Below are 19,090 nucleotides of genomic sequence, written 5' to 3'. Positions count from 1 at the left end.
CTGCACATGTCCAATCCTGGAATCAGCCTCAGGTTGGCCCTACCTCCTGAAGGGTTTCCTCAGGCGCATCCCTGGGGACCGGACCTAGGGACTTCGTGGCCTTGAAGGCCTGCTTCTCTTGGGGCCAGCTGAGAGTTTGGCAGAGGCTCTAGGCCCCACTGTAGTGTCCTGTAAGGTTGAGCCTGCGCCACAAAAATAGATTCTGAGCCCAGCACTCCTGGGCAGTGGCTTTTATGGTTTCTTTTTCTTTATTTTGCCAATTCTGGGACTTGAGCTCATTCCTTTTGCTCAAGGCTAGCACTCCACCACTTGAGCCAAAGCTCCGCTTCTGGCCTTTTCTGTGTATGTGTTATTGAGGAATCCAACCCAGGGCTTCATGCCTGCTAGGCAAGCAGTCTCCACTAAGCCACCTTCCCAGTCTAGCTTTTATGATTTCTTACAAGCTCCAGATGTTGCCACCTAACAAGGTATTCGCCTGGCATCTTCTTGAGGCCTGACCCTAAAACTTGGTCCAGAGCTGGGGCAGCCTCTGGGCCAAGTCTAAGATGGTGGAAGGGCAGGGAGTTTTCTGCAGGGTAGGCAGGGCAGCTGGGCCACATCAGAGGCCCCAGCACTACAGTGGTGCTAGCCTGGGCGTGGGGTTGGGAGGTGTGGGCAGCTCCAGCCTCATGCTCACCACCAACCCCCCCCCCATCCTTTGGCTTCTGTAGCTCCTCCAGACCACCAACAACTCCCCAATGAACTCCAAACCCCAGCAGATCAAAATGCAATCGACGAAAAAGGGCCCCCTGACCAAGCGAGAAGAGGGGGGCCCATCTGGCGGGCCAGCAGTAGGGGCAGCTGCACCCGGAGACGAAGCTGCCTCTCTAGGGCCTGGGCAGGCAGCTGCGTCCAGCAGTCTCCAGTCACAGGTGGGTGTGGGCCCCTCCTGGCCTGGGGCAGGGAGGGCTGCAGCTCATCCTGTGGAGGTGATGGCGAGAGCCCCAGGGAAGGTGGCTCCGTGGTAGAGCGCTTGCTTTGCATGCATGAGGCCCTGGGTTCAATTCCTGAGCATCACATAAGCAGAAAAAGCCGGAAGTGGCGCTGTGGCTGAAGTGGTAGAGTACTAGCCTTGAGCTGAAGAGCTGAGGGATAGCACCCAGGCTCAAAGTTCAGGCCCCACAACTGGTAAAAAAAAAAAAAAAAGAAAAATGCTTCGTATAACTCCTGACGCACAATGTATGTGTGGTTCTCATGACTCCTGTTTAATTGATCTTGATGAGCATTTATTTAGGGTTTTGTTTGTTTGGTGCAGCTAGAGTTTCAACTCAGAACCGATTCCTACTAGGCAGGTGCTCTACCAATTCAGCCAAGCCTCTGGCCCTTTTAGCTTTAGTTGTTTTTCAGAGAGCATCTTGCTTTTGTTTATTTTTTGCCAGCCTGACCTCTGGCCCTATGGCCTCCTATATTACTGTCCTTACAGACAGACACCACACTACCACTGTTGAGATGAGGTCTCACTAATTTCTTGCTTGATTTGGCCTCCAGCCACAATCCTCCCTTCCTCTGATTTCCAAGTTGCTGGGATTACAAGCATGAACCATTGTGTCTGGTCTTAGAATTTAGCTTTTGGGTTTTCGTGTTTTCTTTTTTACTGTACTGGGATTTAAACTCAACTTTTCCACTTGTTCTACTACTGAAGCCATACCTTTAGTCCTGCTTTTTGCTGCTTATTTTGGAGATAGTCTAGGGAACCTTCTTACATGAGCTGGCCCCAAAGGGCTGTCTTCCAGACTACAGGTAGAAGCTTTCAGTGCCCAGACCAAAGCTTTTAGTTTGAATGAAATAAAAATAGAATAAAGCTGGGCGCTGGTGGCTCATGCCTGTAATCCTAGCTACTCAGGAAGCTGAGATCTGAGGATCATGGTTCAAAGCCAGACCAGGCAGGAAAGACCTGAGACTTATCCCCAATGAACCACCAGAAAACCAGAAGTGGCGCTGGGGCTGCAGTGGTAGAGTGCTTGTTTTGAGCTGAAGAGCTAAGGGACAGTGCCAAGGCCCAGAGTTCAGGCCCCACGACCAGACCCCCTCCCCCCCAAAAAAAAAGAATTAAAAACTTTCATGGTCTTTCTTTATAGTCACAGGAAATATTGTTTGAGCCTGTAGGTGATGTGCATGTGCACTGTGGTCCAGTGACTGAGAGGTGGCGATGCTGCCTCAGTGGGTCCTGTGTGCCTGTCACACACAGGAGGCAGGGTGGCTGTGTCACCGCTGCTTCTACCGCCACCTCCCGTGGGCTCTCCCCAACTTCTCTCCTGGCCTAACAGAGCTAAGCGGCTGCTTCCCGGCAGCTTTTTTATTTCCTTTGGATGCCTGTTTGGGAAAGGGAAATGTTCCTGGCTCTGTATGTTGTGTTCTGTCTCTCCTTTGTGTCTCCCTCCCGGCTCCCTCTTGTTGAGCTCTTCCTCTGGTTCTTTCCTTCTGCACGCTCCTTCCCTCCGCTCCAGCGTGGCTCACGTTTTGCGCCTCTCTGGGCGGTGTGTCCACCGTCCCTGCAGCTCCCAGTGCTCCCTGCCTGCCGCCCCGCTCCCCGGGGCCAGCGCTTCTCAAGTGCCTTCCTTCTCTCTTTTCAGCCCAAGCCTAGCAGTGGGGGCCGGCGACGAGGGGGCCAGCGCCACAAAGTGAAGACCCAGGGGGCCTGTATGACTCCTGCCAGCGGCTGCTGAATCCTCGTCACTCTGACCACCTCACCGGCTGGGCAGGGCAGCGCAGATCGCCATCCGCTCACCCCGGCCACAGCTGGAGCCTCCTCGTGGTCCCAGCCCCATTTTCCAGGGGGGTTGTAATTTATAAGCTGAGGAAGATGGCCAAACTCCCCAAGAACTGACCGACTCCCACCTCTTCCTGCCTCCTTCCTCACTCACACATCTTTTGTACATCTGGGCCCTTAGTTTTTATTCTTTTTATTATATATCTGTCTCTCAATTTAGTGTGGTGTGTGTGTGAGTGTGTAAGTGTGTGAGGCAGAGTGCGGCCTGCCCGGGCCCTGTCAGTTCTCCTTTCCTCCTGGCCGGCCACCAGCCTCCAAGAACTAGCTACCGGCCTGTCCTATCCGTCCGTGTGTCTGTCCAGGTGAGAAGGCTCAAGGAGCCTGCTTCCTGCCCGGCTCTTCTCAACCGGAAGCCCCTCTATGGGGCTGCCTTTGGGGCTGAGGAGCCGTCAGCATTCAGGATCTTCTCTCAAGAGTCTAAGACCCGGGGCTTCATAGCAGGGAGCACGCGGTGGCTTCCCCCTCTCCCTCTTTTCCCCGTGGGCCCTCTGGCACGTAATCACAAACTGCAGTGGTGTGTGAGCAGCGCTGCAGGACTCTGACCACCCCAGCTCGCCCTAGTGGGCTTCCCCTTGGAGACAATCCTGTGCTCGTGCGGGCTGGCCCCGGCGCCCGTGGCTCTGCCATCTGCCCACCAGAGGACTTGGACCTTTGTCGGTGGCAGGCACTGGTAACTAGACTGGGTGTGGTGCCCGTTTCCCTAGCTCCATCCTGCCCAGCTGTTCCCAGAGCCCAGCTGGGTACAGGGGGGGAAGGTGGAGCTGTGGAAAAAGATTCTTCCCTGCCCAGCACAGCACTTAGCCTACGGGGAGCTTTGCTGCCCAGGGTGGGAGATGAGGCTGCACAGGACTGAGCTGTGCCCCACGGCTTTTCTAGGGTGCCCGGTGGGACAGGGTGTTGTTTAGCCAGGGCAGACACCCAGCTGGCTGGGTCCTCCTTCAGCCTCACCTTCCAGCCCTCAGCTGCCCTTCTTTCCCAGCTGCTGGTCCTCCTCCCTCCCTCCCCGCTGTTTCTAGTTACTACTGCCCCGTGGCCATGGACTGACCAGACCAGCATTCACAATAAAAGTTTCTTCCAAGTTGACAGTGTCGTGTTCCCTGCCCAGCCCTCCAGGCGGAGGGGCGGCCGCAGGACAATGCAGCTTTACCTGCAGGGAGCTGGCTGCCTGTCAGCCAGGACGGGCCTATGGGTGCCCCTCGCCTCGTCCACGGCAAGAGGCTCTGGGTGGCCAGAGAGCCGTTGGCAGTGCCGAGTCTGCAGTAGCCAGCACTGCCGGAGGCCTTTCTCATGTCTAGTCCACATTCCCGCGTCCCCTCAAGGTGGGCCTTGCTAACACACGGCTCTTCTAGTTGAGGCTGAAGCTGGGGGCTTGCATGCAGATACTGATTCCCCCACATGCACCCTGCTCTTTGGGCTCTATCTTCATGACGAGGGCAGCGGGGGGCTGGAGGCTGCTCCCCCGAGGTCTCAGTGGGAGGCCCCATTGGGTCTGCACTGTGCTCTGTAACCATTCTGGTGTGCTGGAGCTCCGGTGGAACACCGGCCTCTGCCTGGGCTGCTCAGGAGATGCCAGTGCCAGCAGGGACATGGCTGCACTCTGTCAGGAACAGACCGCGCAAGTCCTCGCAGGGCACAGCTTTCCCAGCTAACCACTGGGGATAAAATGCAAGCCTGTCCATCTGTCAGCCTCAAATGGCAAGGCCTGCCCTTCCATGTGGGTGACAGGCTCTGGGAGGCTCTAGGCTGGTACAGGTGGACATGGAGGTAGCCAGATCCCCTTCACAACAGGCTTTGTCTGGGCTTGCCCAGCACAGTGGGGTTGGGTGGCAGGCATGAGCTCCAGTTCAGGAACACCCTGGGTTGGGTTGGAAAAGTGCCAGGGCTGAGTGTAAGGTGAGGCCAGGGGCCAGCGGGGGTTACATGTGAGCATGAAGGTCCCGAGCCCGCACGGTGTGTGCAGTGGTGTCATTGCTAATCAGGGTGTGCCTTCGTTTACAACTGGTGCTAGGTACAGAGCAGATGTTGGGGGTAAGGAGGCTTGGGGAGAGCATAGGCCCAGCCCCATCCAGGGACAGAGCCCTCTCCCGACCCCACCCCTCCACACTGGCCTTCCCACCTTGGTGTTCTCAGCCAGGGCAAGGTGCCGTGGTCAGGGAGAACTTGGGGTTCGGCTGGGAGAAGCATATCCTAAACATTCGACTTTGCCTCGGGCTCAGCAGCACTGAGAGCTAAGGCCCTTCCTCCATCAGGGGCCCGGTGAGGTTTGGAAGCCGCCTCACTTCCGCCTGCCAGTCCCGGAGCCCCCAAGTGCTGGTGTTGCCTCCTGGCTCCCTGCCGTGTCGTGGCAGGGCTTAGCGGGAAGTCCTGGGTTTCTAAGCTTTGGGAATGGGTCTTGGAGGATGCTGGTGTGACGCCTTCCCCAACAACCTCTGTGCTGTGATTGCCAGGTAAGAAGCACACCCCACCAATCCTGGGCATCCTTTATTTTATTTTTGCATAGCCATAAATTAGAATCTGAAGATAAAAAAATTAAGAACCAACAGTGCAGCATTTGTGACAGGAGAGCACAGGCCCAGCCCCAGTGGTGTCGGAGGGCCAGGGCTGTGTGGGGCTGGAAGCCGAGTCAGGCTCAGCCCTGTAACGCAGGACCCGTTACACAGGACCCCTGTAACACGGGACTACCTTCCTGCAGCTCCTGCCCACAAGCCAGGCCCAGGCCCCCCTGCAGCCAGGAACTAGAAACTGACTGCTACCCAGTTGCCCCAGAGAACGGGGCTAGGAATCAAGCCCTTAGCTTTTCATTTTAAAAAAAGGGGAAAAAGCCTTGAAAAAATATATACACAATACAGCAGGCGCTGTGTGTCTCCCCGCCGGGCAGGGGAGCTTCTGCCAGCACCCCACCCCATCCCACAGAGAGCGGACAGGAAACAAGGTAAGCAAGAGCCAAGAGCCAAGGGGGTGTTGAGGTTGCCCCTGGGGCCTGGTGAGACAACCCTTCTCCCGCTGGCGACCCTGAACGGGGCCAGGAGAGCCCTGAGGTCCCCTGCTCCCTCCTCCTGGGTCCCCCACTAACTGGGGAGAAAGTGGACAGCTTGCACTGGGGTACTAGCGGCCCTCACCCTAGCATCAGGAGTACACTGCCCATCCCAGCACTGGGAAGGCCTCATTGGCACAGACGGTGGCTCAGAGAAGCCAGCTCCCTCCAAGGTACAAGAAGCCCCATGGCCTTTACTAACCCAGGGCAAATGCAGGCTTCTAGAAGAACTCTTTGGGGTCCCAGGCCCGAGGCTCCCCACAGCCTGCCTTCTGGGGAGAGCAGGCCCCTCCGCCAGATGCCTACTGCCTGGGGCCACCCACCCTCCTAGAGGCCTGCACGATGCACCCACCCAGTCTCCTGGGTGGCTCAGCCTGGGCACCTCCTCCCTCTGCCTGCCTCCCACCAGAGTGACGGCTGTTGGCTTCACCTCCCATCCCCATGGTGTGCCACATCTATACCCCCATGCCTGCAGCTCGAGGTGGGGGGGGGCGGGGCTGCCGGCCACCTTGCTACTCGAGGAAGCACACACAGTTTTCCTCATCTCCCGGGGACTGGGGCTCTTCTTGCTTCCTGGGAGTCAGAATGCCCATGAAGCATGTCGGGGGGCGGGGGGGGCAGTGGTAGGATGCTGGGTGCCCACTCCCTGGGCAGAGGCAGATGCTGGGGGAGGAGGGCAAGCCTTCCGCATGGCTGGCAGCAGGCGTGAGAGGTCAAGGGGCTAGTGGGCAGGCTCCCCGTGCACCCTGAAGCGGTAGATGCAGGTGTACTCGGGGTGGCCCCAGTTGGTCAGGATCCGCAGCTCCACCACCTGGTACGTGGCCATGTTAGGGGTCTGGGTAGAGAAGGTTAAGAGTGTCACGTGGTCCCTTGACATGTCACCAACACAGAAAGGGGAGGGGGAGCCAGCCCCTGTGGCCAGTCAGCTATCCTTTGGGCTCTGAAGGCAAGGGGGCTTCAGAAGCTCTGAGGAACCCGACATTTCACGGTCCCAACAGGGGTCACTGCCCCACAAGCGGGCACTGGGTCCAGGCTGGGGCTGATGGCAGCCTGGTCGCCGAGGCGGAGAGGCATTCACGCCCGCGGGAATGGCTTCATCCTCACCGCGCTGGCTGCAGCCCCAGCGCAGAGGGCTTGAACACTCAGGGCTGCTTTTGTCTTTTTTCTCATGTGCCTATTCGGCCGTTCTACTTGGTTACCAGCCACAGTGCTGGGGACTGACGGTGTTTGTGGGCTGCACAGTGCTTCCCACGCTTGTGCCCTGAGCTCCACAGCATGGGAGCCGCAGCTCGCAGCATGTCACCGGGTGAGGCCCGGGCAGGGCGCCCTCCGCCAGCCTCGCTGACCTTTGCTGTACCCTTTGTTCAGGCCCAGCCTGCGTATCAGCGCTGCAGCTCCCGTCCCTCCTGGAATTGAGTCATTACCTCCCAGCTGATGAAAATGGGCCATCTCTAGTCCTCCCGCAGCACTGCCGGGCTATCCCACAAGACCCTGCAACTGGTGGGCAAACCTGCTCCTAGCTCTGTAGTAGTCCTGCTTAGTACTTCTACCCCTGACACGGGAGACTGTGGCTGTCCCCTGCTCCATCTTTTCCTGCTGCGCCCCTTAGCCTGACAGCCGGGTCCGCCCAACTGCCGCCTCCAGCTCCCACCGCACCCCTCACTCCCCGTGCTCCCAGGGCAGAGGCCTCCCTGCGCCTTGTCCTCACTCTGCCCCTCCCCCTCTTCCGGACCTCCCCCTCACTTGCCTCACATATACCCCGCCCCATGGTTTGTTCAAGTTCAGGGTCCTGGGTCCCCTCAGCCGTGAGGAATCCACATTTCTGCCAGCCTACATCAGAGGTCCACCCAGGATGAAGGGCCAGGCCTTGGCTGAGGCCCCACGGGGCTGCGCCTCTGGCTACCTTCATGCTGGCATCCTGGTCACCCCACCTTTCCTTTCATGAAACGGGCTCCAGCAGCGCTCTTCCAGAAGTGGCCCTGCTCTGTGCCATCCACTGCTAAATCAGCGCCACCTCTGACTCCGAGCTGAGGCTCACGGGGCAGGGCTGCATGTCCGAACCCCAGGCCTGGCAAAGCCAGGGGACCCCCACCACCGGCTGGGAGCACAGGCGCTGCCCGTACCTGGAAGTAGAAGGTCTGAATGGGCTCCCCGTCCTGGTCATAGGTGAATGTGCCAAGAAGCGTCCCTTCCTGCTGCAGGTCTTCGTCAAACCCCTGGAGAAGAGCGTGCATGGTGGGAAGGGGCCGGGTGGGGCCAGGACTGTGGTGGGTCATCTTAGCTTCACATTTCACACATCTGTTCCTCTCCGTCCCTCCCTCCCAGCCAGAGCAGCCCGAGCCTGATTCCCGGTCCCCTCCAGGCCTCCCACTCCCACACGGGCCGGATACTCACAAAGATGGAGAAGTCCTTGGGGGCACTGGAGATGGTGCTGTTGGGTGACAGGGCCTTGGGCACATGCTCTAAGGTGACAGCTGTGGGGCGGATGCGAGCGGAGAGGCGGACCACGGCGAAGCCCTGGGGCCCCTGGAAGGCCCAGCAGTTGCCTGGGTGCACATCTGGCTGGAGGGGAGGGAGGGCGTGTCAGGAAGGAGTCCAGCCCTGGCTGCTGGGGGGTGGGGGGAGGGCAGTCCGATCATGGCCCCATCGAGGCACTCGCCCACCAGGACCCACCTGGAGAATGACGCGAGGCGACTGGGAGTGGTACCACAGCGGGATGCCAAAGAGGCTCAGGAGGGCCGTCTTGGTCTCGTAGGTCTCTGAACACCGGGTACTGATGACACTGGCCCCTGACGCAGGAAAGAAAGGCAGGCGGTCGCCACAGAGGCCACGGCAGGAGCCACAGGAGGAACCGCCACTGCTCATCTCCTTGCTGCCCATGGCGGGCAGGCCCTGACCCAGACCCACAAGGCTGCTAAGACACGAGCTCACCCCACTAAGATGCTGGTTGGTACTTTGGGCTCCCGTCAGTTTGGAGTCTAGCTTAGCTGACAGGTGCTGGTCTCGAGCCCTGCCTGCTTAAACCCCTGGCAGAGTTCCAGGACCCTGCCGCCACCGTGGGGACCGGGCCGAAGCCGAGCGAGGAAGGTGGTGCTCACCTCCCGACTCCAGCGCGTAGTCCACCATCCCGATGCGGTCCTCGCTGTAGCGCTGCAGGGCCTGCTTGACAATCCGGTGCACCTGCTGTCAGGAGGGACACAGACCCTGTGAGAACTCGGTTCCCGGAGAGTACAGGCACGATGGGAATACTGGGATCCGTGCACGGACCCTTGAGCTCTGCATGGTGCTGGTGCCCAGGCGCGGATGGCACGCCTACACCATCCACATCAAGGGCAGAGCACACGCTGGCGCCTGCTGTGGGCCACGGGACACAGGTGGCTCCCAGGGAGGAAGGCAGCATGGTGGGGCACGGGGTAGGGTGGGGCACTTGCTCCTTACCTCCTCTGTCACCCCCACCACGCCTTCTTTCTGCAGTGTCTGTCCCAGGAGAGCAGCGGCCTGGCTCACGGACTTGCCCTGCATTTCTGCCACGTGGGCGAGGATCTGACGCTCTAGCTCCTGCAGCTGAGTGTGCACCTCCTCCCTGTGCAGGAGGCTGGGGTGGGCGGCCCCTCCTCGGAGAAGGTACTGACCGAACCAGGTGGGGAACTGGGACTCCACCTGGGGACAGAAACCATGTCACTCCCTCTGAGAACTGCAGGTGGCATCACAGCTAAGCAGAGCAGGGCCGGGTAGGGTAGCGCTCAGCCAGGGCAGAGGCCCAGGTGGGGGGAGGGAGGCAAGGAGGCAGGCCCGCAGAGGCGCTGGCAGGCCATCAACCGGAAACAAGGGGGCACTGCCACAGAGCCTGCCCTGTGCGTGCTTGGCGGTGGTCCCAGGAGCCTGGGGTGAGTGGTCCCTGAGGAAAGAGCCCCCAGCACTCACATCGTCCCGCACAGCCTGGATCTTCTGTGGCAGCAGCCCTACTTCCTTTGCCATGGAGCTCTGCTTGTGGGTCAGGGCCGCCAGCTCCTGCTGCAGGTTGGCCAGCTGGGCCTCCAGCCGCCCCAGCTCCTTCCCAGAGTTCTCCTGGGTCAGCCTAGTCCCAGAGGACAAGCAGGGCAGGAAGGAAGATCTCTAGCTGGCTCTCCTGCGCCAGGCACTGGGTGGGGGGAGGGGTGCGGAAGGGGCACGGCCAGCAGCTTGGGAGCTGGCTTGCCCATCCTGCAGCTCACTGTGATCCAGGCCCCAGTTCCTGTGGGCTGGAGGCGGCCACACAGGATCCTGCACCAGGATCCCCACCCACACCCCCGCCCCAGTGGGCCAGTCAGAATCTTGCTCTGGGCTCTGTTCCCCAGGCCTGTGGGAAGCAGGGCTGGAGTAGATGATGGACATTACCTTAGCCACTCTGACTTCAGCTGCTGGACACGAGCCTCAGACTCCTGGGAGCAAGAAGAGCCCAGGCTGAGAACTACTGAAGATCAGAGAGACCCATCCCCGGAGGAAGACTGACGCCCTGTCAGGTTCTTTGCTTAACTATCCTTGCCCCAGGGTCTCCCAAAGATTGAACTGACCAGTCCTTCTGGCATCCTGCCCCATCTGACTTGCACTCTCTCACTCTCTCTCTCTCTCTCTCTCTCTCGTGTGTGTGTGTGCGCGTGCACTCGCACGCACACGCATTAACCCATTTACCCAGTACAGTCACCAGACCCCAGCGCAGGCCCCATGCCCCAGCTCTGACCTGGGAGGCCTGGACAATCTTCTTGAAGAGGTCCTCAGAGTCCTGGTGATGCTCTGCCCGCACAGTGCCCAGTTCTTCCTGTCAGACAGCAAGGGGCGGGGGTGTGGAAGATTTGAACCTGCAGCTTGGAAGGGCTCTTCTACTAGGACTCAAAGCAGAGCTCTGAGTCCCAGACTCCAGATCTCAGCCTCAGGCCTCGGCGCTTCTCAGAGGCACGCACACCCCACCGGCTCCCTTAGCGCGGCTCACTACCCGAGGTAGGGGATGGAGGTACCACCCGCTCCAGCTTAAACAGGAGGGAGGCAGCTGGATGGTGGCTCATGCCCATCATCCCGGCTCCTTGGGAGGCAGAGGCGGATCTAGCCCAGGCCAGGCGAGGCATAAGAAGCACTAGACCCTCGAGTGCCTGCCAAGCAAGTGTGAGGAAAAGAGGAGAGGGCCGATAGTCTGCCTCTAGATGCTGCACTGGGGCCTCCGCGGGTCCCCCTGGGGGCTTCTCGCCCCATTCCCACCTGAATGCGGGCCGAGGCCTCTTTGCGGATGTCCTCCTTCAGCGCAGCCTCGCGGCGGCTCACCAGCCCCTCCAGGAGCGCCAGGGTGTCCTCGTGAGTCAGGCCCCCGCCCCCTCCGTGGCCGGCACTGCCCTGCCGGAGCTCCAGGCGTTCCAGCCGAATGGCCTCCTTCTGCCAGTTGGAGGAAAAATCGGCGGCAAGAGCATCCAGGCGGCGCTCGAGGGCGTGGACCCGAGACAGCAGGCGCTGCTCAGCCTGGCGGGTAAGAAGAGGGTGGCAGAGGTAAGGGACCCAGGACAGCCACCATGGCACCTACTGAGCAGTCACTGAGACCGCCAGCAGAGAGAGGGAAGGGAAACCCAGGATGGGGACCACAGGGAGCTGGGTGCACAGTGGGAGAGGAGGATGCGGGTCCAGGACGTGCTGTGGAACTCAAATGTCAAAAGAGTAAGATGCAGGTCAGGCACTGGTGGCTCATGCCTGTAATCCTAGCTACTCAGGAGGCTGAGATCTGAGGATCGAGGTTCAAAACCAGTCCTGGCAGGAAAGTCCATAGACTCCTATCTCCAACTAACCACCAGAAAACCAGAAGTGGCACTGTGGCTCAAATGGTAGAGCACTTGCCTTGAACTGAAGAGCTGTGGGACAGTGCCCAGGCCCAGAATTCAAGCCCCATGACCAACAACAACAACAAAAAAAGAGTAAAGGTGTTGGGGGGGGGAGGGCTGGGGAATCTGACACAGGGACAGGCCAAGAAAAAGACAGGAAGTTGGGGGCAGGTGGCTCACGCCTGTAATCCTAGCCACTCAGGAGGCTGAGATCTATGAAGCTAGAAAGTCCTTGAGACCCTTATCTCCAACCACCAAAAAGCAGGAAGCAGAGCTGTGGCTCAAGTAGTAGAGCGTCAGCCCTGAGTGAAAAAGCTAAGCTAGAGAGCAGGAAGCCCTGAGGCCCCCATGGACTGGTACAAGGGCTGGGGGCGGGGCGGGGGGGGGAGGGCCAGGGGCTGTGGCACTCAGCCTTCACTCCTTCCATACACAGCCAGGACCAAAGGAGGAAGTAGTCTGAAAGTGCTTCCTTTTTCATCCTTAATGTAACGGGGTGTCCCTGAGGTCGGCACCTGACAGTGTATCATGAATTTTGAGAACCTCAGTTGGCTGAACGACAAGATCTTTTCCAAGAGAAATTATGAAACATAAAGGTCTCAGGAACGACAGTCTTAGACAGGAATTGTTTTTCTTGTGTTTTTTTTTTTTTAATAGGCCATGCATTTTCATCAGCTGGATAACAAGAAGAAGCAGGTGCCAATGGCTCACACCTGTAACTCTAACTACTCAGAAGGCTGATGAAAAGCCAGACAGGAAAGACAAATCTCCAATTAGCCAACAAAATGCTGGAAGTGGAGCTGTAGCTCAAGTGGTAGAGCACCAGCCTTGAGCCTAAAAGCTATAGGACAGTGCCTAGGTCATGAGTTCAAGCCCTAGGACCAGCATACGTGTCCACATGCATATGCACCCCCCCAAAAGCAAGAAAATAGTCTTGCTTCTGTCCACTGCCTGCCCAGCAGCCTCTCCAAGCAGCCCAGCAGTTCCCTGGGTCAGTGCAAACGGAAGCAGAGATGGGTCAACTCCGCTTCACTTCCCCTCTCTACAGAAAAGGTGTCTGGAGCCAAGTTGCTTTTATCACCTTCAGTGATAAAAAAGGAAGTTGTAGCTGACAGAATGTCATTCTTTACACAATACTAAGCTTATTCTTAGCAATGCACTGTCCACAAACATAAGATTAAAAATATGGCACTGAATTTCATCCAGCAGCGGGTAAACCAAGGTCAAACGCACAGGGTTTTCAGTGACCTGGGGACCCTATCACATTTTTGTTGCATCTAGTTGTCATCCTTGACCGACTGCAGGCTCCTGGAGGGCACAGCCTGGGCCTGACCCATCTTCAGATACCAGCTGTCAGATTACAAACTAGCTTCAGCCCCGTGTCGGCTCGCTCTGCAGTGGGACCCCACAGCCCTCCCCTTAACCTGCTCGAAGCCTGGCCTCAGCACAAGGCTGGAAGGGAGGGTGTACAACTCCCAAATCCAGGTCTCAGTCTGTCTGGCCTGCTTCCTCTCTGCTGGACCCATGCCCGGCTGCCCTGGGAGCATGCCCGGGCCAGTGCATGTTCAAGAGTTGCCCTCAAGGGCCCCCAGCCAACTCCTCATGTGCGCATGCACACACACAGCCTGGCCAAGATGATCTGACCCTTGCTCAGACCAAGAAGGCCCACAGACTTACACGCGCACATACACACACACACACACGCACGCACGCATGCACACACATGCATGGAACGTTTGGACACAGTTTTAAGTCATAGTTAAAGACAGATTTGACTCCAAGGCACCCCAAGCAGCAGGGAAAGGGGTGCTGCAGCGAGAATGGCATCTCCTCAGCACTGGGGCCGGGGTGAGGCAGGCAGAAGGGAGCTCTGCCCGGTGCTCTCTTTACTCACCTGGAAGGGGGGGGACGCGTCCCTCGATTCCCATGCCTCAGGGTGCCTTCTGCTGTCCGATGCCCACCAGGAGGCCACGGCAGGGTGGAATGTCTGCAGCACGTGCGGGTACACATACCAAGCACCTGGACACAGGAAGCAGCTGCTTACCATCTCCTCTGCCCTGTGGCCAGTGTCACCGCGTGGGCTCTGATTTTCCTGGCCTCAGACACTCTCACATCCCCTGCAGGCCCCGCACCCACCCCGCATCTATTCTATAGACAGGGACATACAGGAACTGGCTCTAACTGGCTAGGGAGGTCCGAGGGTAGACTCCAGGGCCCCAGGCTCTGGGACTGGCCTTGAAGCACAATCCTGTGAATTACTAGGCTGGAGACAGGGGGCTCTGTGTGGGGGTTGGAAACTCCCCAGCACTGGATCCAACGTGGGATGCTGATGGTCCCCAACCGGAGCACAAAGCTACACCCACATACAAACACATGGACCTTCCGTGAGGCCGCATTGTGCTGTTTACTCTTGAGAAATGTGTGTGTGTAAGAGAGAAACATTAAAATACAAACACAAGCCAGGTACTAGTGGCTCACACCTGTAATCCTACTCAGGAGGCTAAGCTCTGAGGTTTGAGGTTCAAAGCTAGCTTGGGCAGGAAAATCTGTGAGACTCTTATCTCCCATTCATCACCCAAAAGCTTGAGGTGGAGCTGTGGCTCAAGTGGTAGAGCACCAGCCTTGAGCAAAGAAAAGCTAAAAGACAGCTCCTAGGCCCTGAGGTCAAGCCCTAGGTACTAGCACACACACCAAAAAAAAAAAAAAAAAAGACACAAACAGAGAAAGAGGGAGGAGAGGAACAGAGAGAAAAGGCCACACCTGCCTTCGGTTCCTTAGTCATAAGCAAGGGAAGGGAAGCCCCCAGCACAGGTGGAGAGCCACAGAGAGACCTGGGCAGGTCCTCCACCTGCATTCCACATGGCCGTGACACTAGTCCTGCCCACCCCATGTGAGGATTAGATGGACCTAAGGCCAGGGAAAGGGCTGCAGGACAGAATGTTGCAAGATTAGAAAGGACCATTATTATTGTAAGGGCGATGCCCAGTTTCCACTGGGTAGGAACAAGCTGTTCTTGTAACAGGAAACAAAAAGGAAACCAACTTTTGGGAAAATGTGCTTCCCTGATATTTTGAAAAGAAACACAAGTGGAGTAGATGTTAAGCCAATAAAATCAACTCTCTCTGAAAAACTAATAAAGCACCACCTTTAACTATAAGTTGGTATAATCATTAAAAGAGATCCCGGGCCACACAAGCATCTCCTGTGAAGCTGGAGGAGCACAGGACATAACCATGACAAGATAGCACGAGGGCGGGCTAGAGCAAGGCAGGGCAGCTGCTAAGCGACTGCTTTTGGGGTTCAAGGGGGTGCTTATCTCTCCTTCCATCTCATTGCTTTTGCCTTAAAAACAACTCAAGATTTAACTTGATCTTGTGAAAACAACCCACTCACAGACTATGTCCTCGTGTGGAATGGAGGGAAAAGAACTGCTACTAATAATAGCACCCGAGTTCCTGCTTATGGCTTCTATCCCAGGCTGGGTTCCTGCCCAGATGGCACACGGGGTGTTTCTGGGGTGCTCTGTACTAACTACAGCTACAGTGTGGCTCCCCAACTCAGGACAACAATAGATGGCGTGTTTCTCCTTTGCCCCAGACAGCCTGAGAGTGGGACACATTGGGCCCAGGGCTCTGTCTGCCACACTGGGTCACTAGCCCAGCACCTGCCACATCCTGCTCTTGCCCTTAGCACTCCCTACCCCTTGTCTGTCCCAGGCTCACCATAGGTCAGGCCAGTCAGCAGGAGCAGCAGCAGGAGGAACCAGAGGAACGGCTTCAGAGAGGAGAATCGCCTGGACCTTGGGAAGAAGCAGACATAGGAGGATTCTCTACCTCTGCATGCCTCTCCCAGGTCCTAGACTAGAGCAGTTCTCCTAAGCTGCTCATGGCACCAGGACCAGACTGAACAGCAGAGCATTATCCGCAGGTCTTTGAGCGATGGGAGGCATGCTGACGCTGTGAACTTTATTGGCGTTATAAACAATAAGTAAAGTGGTCTTGGCAAAACTTAAACATGTTTTAGAGAGCCTCTAAGCAAGAAAAGTTAGGAAGAATAATAAACTGCCAGCCAGGCCCTGGTGGCTCACACCTGTAAATCCTAGCTACTCAGGATGCTGAGATCTGAGGATAGCAGCTCGAAGCCAGCCCTGACAGAAAAGTTGTGAGACTCTTATCTCCAATAAATTACTCAGAAAAGGCTAGAAGTGGCATTGTGGCTCAAGTGGTAGAGCACTAGCCTTGAGCCAAAGGAGTTCAGGGACAGCACCCAGGCCCTGAGTTCAAGCCCCAAGACTGGACCATTTTCTTTTAGATAAGACCTTTCTTGGCATGAACTGGTCCTTTTCCCTCTTTTCAGCCACTGCCACCTGCCCAGCCCCCCGGGCCCTGGGCTGTGGTGAGTCTCTCTCATCCTTAGGTGGCACTCTGTGAGGCCTTGACCACCACAGGCCTGAAAGGGAAGCTGGGCTTTCCTGGAACCCCACTTCTGGGGCAGAACCCCATAGCCTAACAGAGGGAGCAAAGCCACATGCGGGGTGCATTTAGGAGGAAGTGTCCACACAGAAATAATCTGTGTTCCAGAACCCTGCTGAAGGGCAACTGATAGAGAACAAACCCAGCCTGTGTCCGTGTCCCACCTTCCTGCCGCACCTCCCCCCCCACTACATCAGCAGCGAGGGGCTCTGGGGTGCACTTCCTGCTGAGAGAAGCTTCATGTAGCCCTAGACTCTGGGAGAGATGCCACGTGCAAATTTACCCACTTCGCCATCCTTCCCATCCCCGTCACTCTGCCCATCCACTCTCAAGGCTAGGGGCTCGCTCACCTGGTTAACACGAAGACGTCCAGGAGGGAGGCAGCTGTGGTCAGGCGGTACCACGTGGTGCCAATCCACCAGTACAGGAGTCCGAAGAGCCAGCCTGAAGAGCAGCCACGGAGTTTAGGACTTGGTCTCACATTTAGCACATCGCCCTCTCCTCTCCTCCCTGGCTTACCCCACGCCCACCTGCCAGGATGTCCTGTCCCATCCTGTGGTCCCACTCCCGTGAGCCAGCATGCCCCCGCCCCTGGTCCTGCCAGCACCCACCTGGAAATGTGAGTACCATCCAGACGAAGGAGCCTGCTCGTGACACGGCACTGCTTAATCGAGACCCTGAACTAGGCTGGTCCACATCCGGGTAGCCTGTGGGAAGAGGGGCAGAGAGTAGCTGGGCTGGGCCGTGGCCGCGGTGGCCTTGGGATCTGAAGCCTGCCTGCACCTAGTGAGGCCAGGCCCACAGCAGGTCGGCAATGTCTGCAGAGGGAAGGAGGGAAGGTTTCTGGTGCTCTGCCTCCAACCACAGCTTCTTGTTTGCGTCTCTCTCCCTGCCAACAATCCTTGGAACCGCTGTTCAGAGCAGAGGTGGGGCTCACCCGCATATCTAACATGAGTGACGGAGCACCTGCTGGCCGAGGAGTGGCAGCCGTACACCCTGCCCTCTCCCCATCCAGGTGGCCCTGCCCAGGCCACCCCTGGCCCCCAGCAGGCTGGGAATCTGCTCAGGGGGCGGGGAGGAGCACCCACCTGCAAAGTCATCCTCAGAAGAGTAGCCTGAGGAGGAGCCAAGGAAGTCCTCCCTGCTCTCCGCCAGCCCGTTGGTCTTGCTGCTCTCTGTGCCCCCGGTTCCTCTTCTCCTCCTCACCTGCAGGTCCTCACCTGGCAGGGAAGAACATGGGTGCTCCTGGGCCTCCCAGTAGCTGTGGGAAGCCTGGGGCAGGGGGTGCTCCGAGGGGGCAAGCTCCAGGGGGCCTCTGGGGGACACTGAGGATGAGGAAGCACAGCCCGGGAGGAGGGCTGCAGACACTCACTCCAGTAGGGCTCACTGCGCAGGCGGTCCTCCAGGAGGGCGCTCCTGGCCAGGGAGGCAGCCCGGGGGCTGCCTATGTAGGACTCCCGGACCACCGACTCGCTGTAGTAGGAGGTGTGGGAATCCGAGGAGGGGCCCAGCTGGGGGGCTGGGGATGGGCGCTTCATGTTGCTGGATTTCCTCTTCAAGGTCCTGTGGAACAGTCATGAGGGAAGGGGCAAGGAAGTGAGCCCAGCCGGGGACAGGAAGCCACAGCCAAGGCAGCTCTGTGCTCCTGATTGGTTTTGTTGCTAGGCAACCAACACCCCCTCCACCCCGCCCCCATCTGCTCCTGCCTACCTTCCAGTACAGGTACTCTCTCTGTTTCTGATATCACTGATTCTCACCAGAGACAGGCAAGATCATCAGTTAGGGATGAAGCCAGAGTTCAAAGACAATCTCAAACTTCAAAGCCACAGGATTTGTCAGGCTTCCTCATGGGCCAGTAATTTCTACAACCCACTGAAAACCCAAACAGACTTGGCCTCCTAGAGCTAGCCGGAGCCTCGGGGCCTTGTGTCTCCAACCTGGGTGGCAGCCAACTGAGGAGACCTTCCAGGGGAGATGGACAGATTGCCACACCCTGTCGCAGCAGGAGGGCTTGTTGAGAGCCATGAGCAGAGCTACGGGGGGGTTTCCAGCCCGGGCATGTGTGTCAAGCCGCCCCTCCCCACTTCCTGAGAAGACGGGGCTGTGGGCACTTCCATCCTCATAGAAAGGCAGGACCTCTCGAGCCAATAGCAGCCTCTGGTCTCTGCCCAGGGAGGCAGGTCAAAGAGCCACCTGCTGTGTGGGCCTGCACAGGGGACAGAGATGATGGCGCTCCCGCGTGCCCACCTCAAAGGACTGTCTTTGAACAGGGTGCTCTGGCTCCCTGTCACGGAGCTCCCTCCGCTGCTACTGCTGCCATCGTCGTCCCCTTGGGAGTAGCGCGAGAGGCGCTGGCTGCGGCGTGACATGCCTCCTCCTGCCCTGAAGAGCGGCTGGGGGGAAAGGACAACACGTGAGACTGGAGGCTGTGCCGGGCCCATCCGCGTTGGGGCGGAGCAGCCCTGTGACCTGTGACCTGTGACGTGGGTGCCTTGGGGCCTCCGCGAAGCGTTCTCCAGCCCTCACACCCAGCTGCCTACGACCCCAGCCCGGCCTCCAACGTGGTACTTCCTTTTTAATTTTATTTCTTTTAAATTTTTATTTCATATCTATTTATTTTTGTTGGTTTTTGTGACTAATGAGGGTTTACACTTGGGGCCTTGGCTTCTTTGCTCAAGGTTGGCACTCTAGCTCTTTCTTAGCCAAAGCTATACCCTTTCTGGCTTTTTGTTGGTGAACTGGAGATAAGACTCACAGATTTGTCTGCCATCACTGGCTTCAAACCTCAGTTCTCAGATCTCATCTCCTAAGTGGCTAGAATTACAGGTGTGAGTCACTGGCACCTGGCTCCACAAGGCTTTCTAAGGGTCAGTTTGCTTGTCTTTATCGTCCTAGACAGGACAGTCTATGTGAACCAGAATGAGGAACGCCTCAAGCA

The 19,090-nt window shown here is 57.8% G+C and overlaps 2 protein-coding genes across 4 annotated transcripts in view; one reads left to right on the top strand and one right to left on the bottom strand.

The window, feature by feature from the left end:
* Positions 1-2,962, top strand: part of Gtpbp1 (GTP binding protein 1) — a 29,793-nt gene extending 26,831 nt beyond the window's left edge. For both annotated transcript variants that reach the window (XM_013024926.1, XM_013024925.1), the window contains 2 exons: positions 711-911; positions 2,613-2,962. In XM_013024926.1, coding sequence (XP_012880380.1) covers positions 711-911; positions 2,613-2,705 — 294 coding nt within the window. In that variant the 3' untranslated portion in view covers positions 2,706-2,962. The remainder of the gene's footprint in view (positions 1-710; positions 912-2,612) is intronic.
* A 2,295-nt stretch (positions 2,963-5,257) lies between these two features.
* On the bottom strand, positions 5,258-18,829 carry Sun2 (Sad1 and UNC84 domain containing 2). 2 transcript variants are annotated; one of them, XM_013024885.1, is made up of 17 exons: positions 18,400-18,829; positions 17,525-17,715; positions 17,241-17,372; positions 16,764-16,859; positions 16,503-16,596; positions 15,403-15,473; positions 13,575-13,699; positions 11,076-11,330; positions 10,564-10,641; positions 10,221-10,264; positions 9,768-9,921; positions 9,282-9,503; positions 8,942-9,026; positions 8,517-8,632; positions 8,238-8,405; positions 7,967-8,059; positions 5,258-6,678 (listed from the first exon to the last, which is right to left on the bottom strand). In XM_013024885.1, the coding sequence occupies exons 1-17, from the start codon at positions 18,591-18,593 to the stop codon at positions 6,565-6,567; spliced, it is 2,232 nt and encodes a 743-aa protein (XP_012880339.1). In that variant the 5' UTR covers positions 18,594-18,829; the 3' UTR covers positions 5,258-6,564. The 2 variants fall into 2 exon arrangements, with proteins under 2 accessions (XP_012880339.1, XP_012880338.1); XM_013024884.1 differs by having other exon boundaries at positions 15,403-15,479; positions 18,400-18,828.
* Between the last annotated feature and the right edge of the window lie 261 nt (positions 18,830-19,090).

Source organism: Dipodomys ordii, unplaced genomic scaffold (assembly GCF_000151885.1).
Source record: "Dipodomys ordii isolate 6190 unplaced genomic scaffold, Dord_2.0 Scaffold79, whole genome shotgun sequence".
NCBI classification, from domain to species: domain Eukaryota; kingdom Metazoa; phylum Chordata; class Mammalia; order Rodentia; family Heteromyidae; genus Dipodomys; species Dipodomys ordii.
The sequence above is the reverse complement of the archived record's forward strand: the minus strand, read 5'-3'. Positions and strand labels throughout refer to the sequence as shown.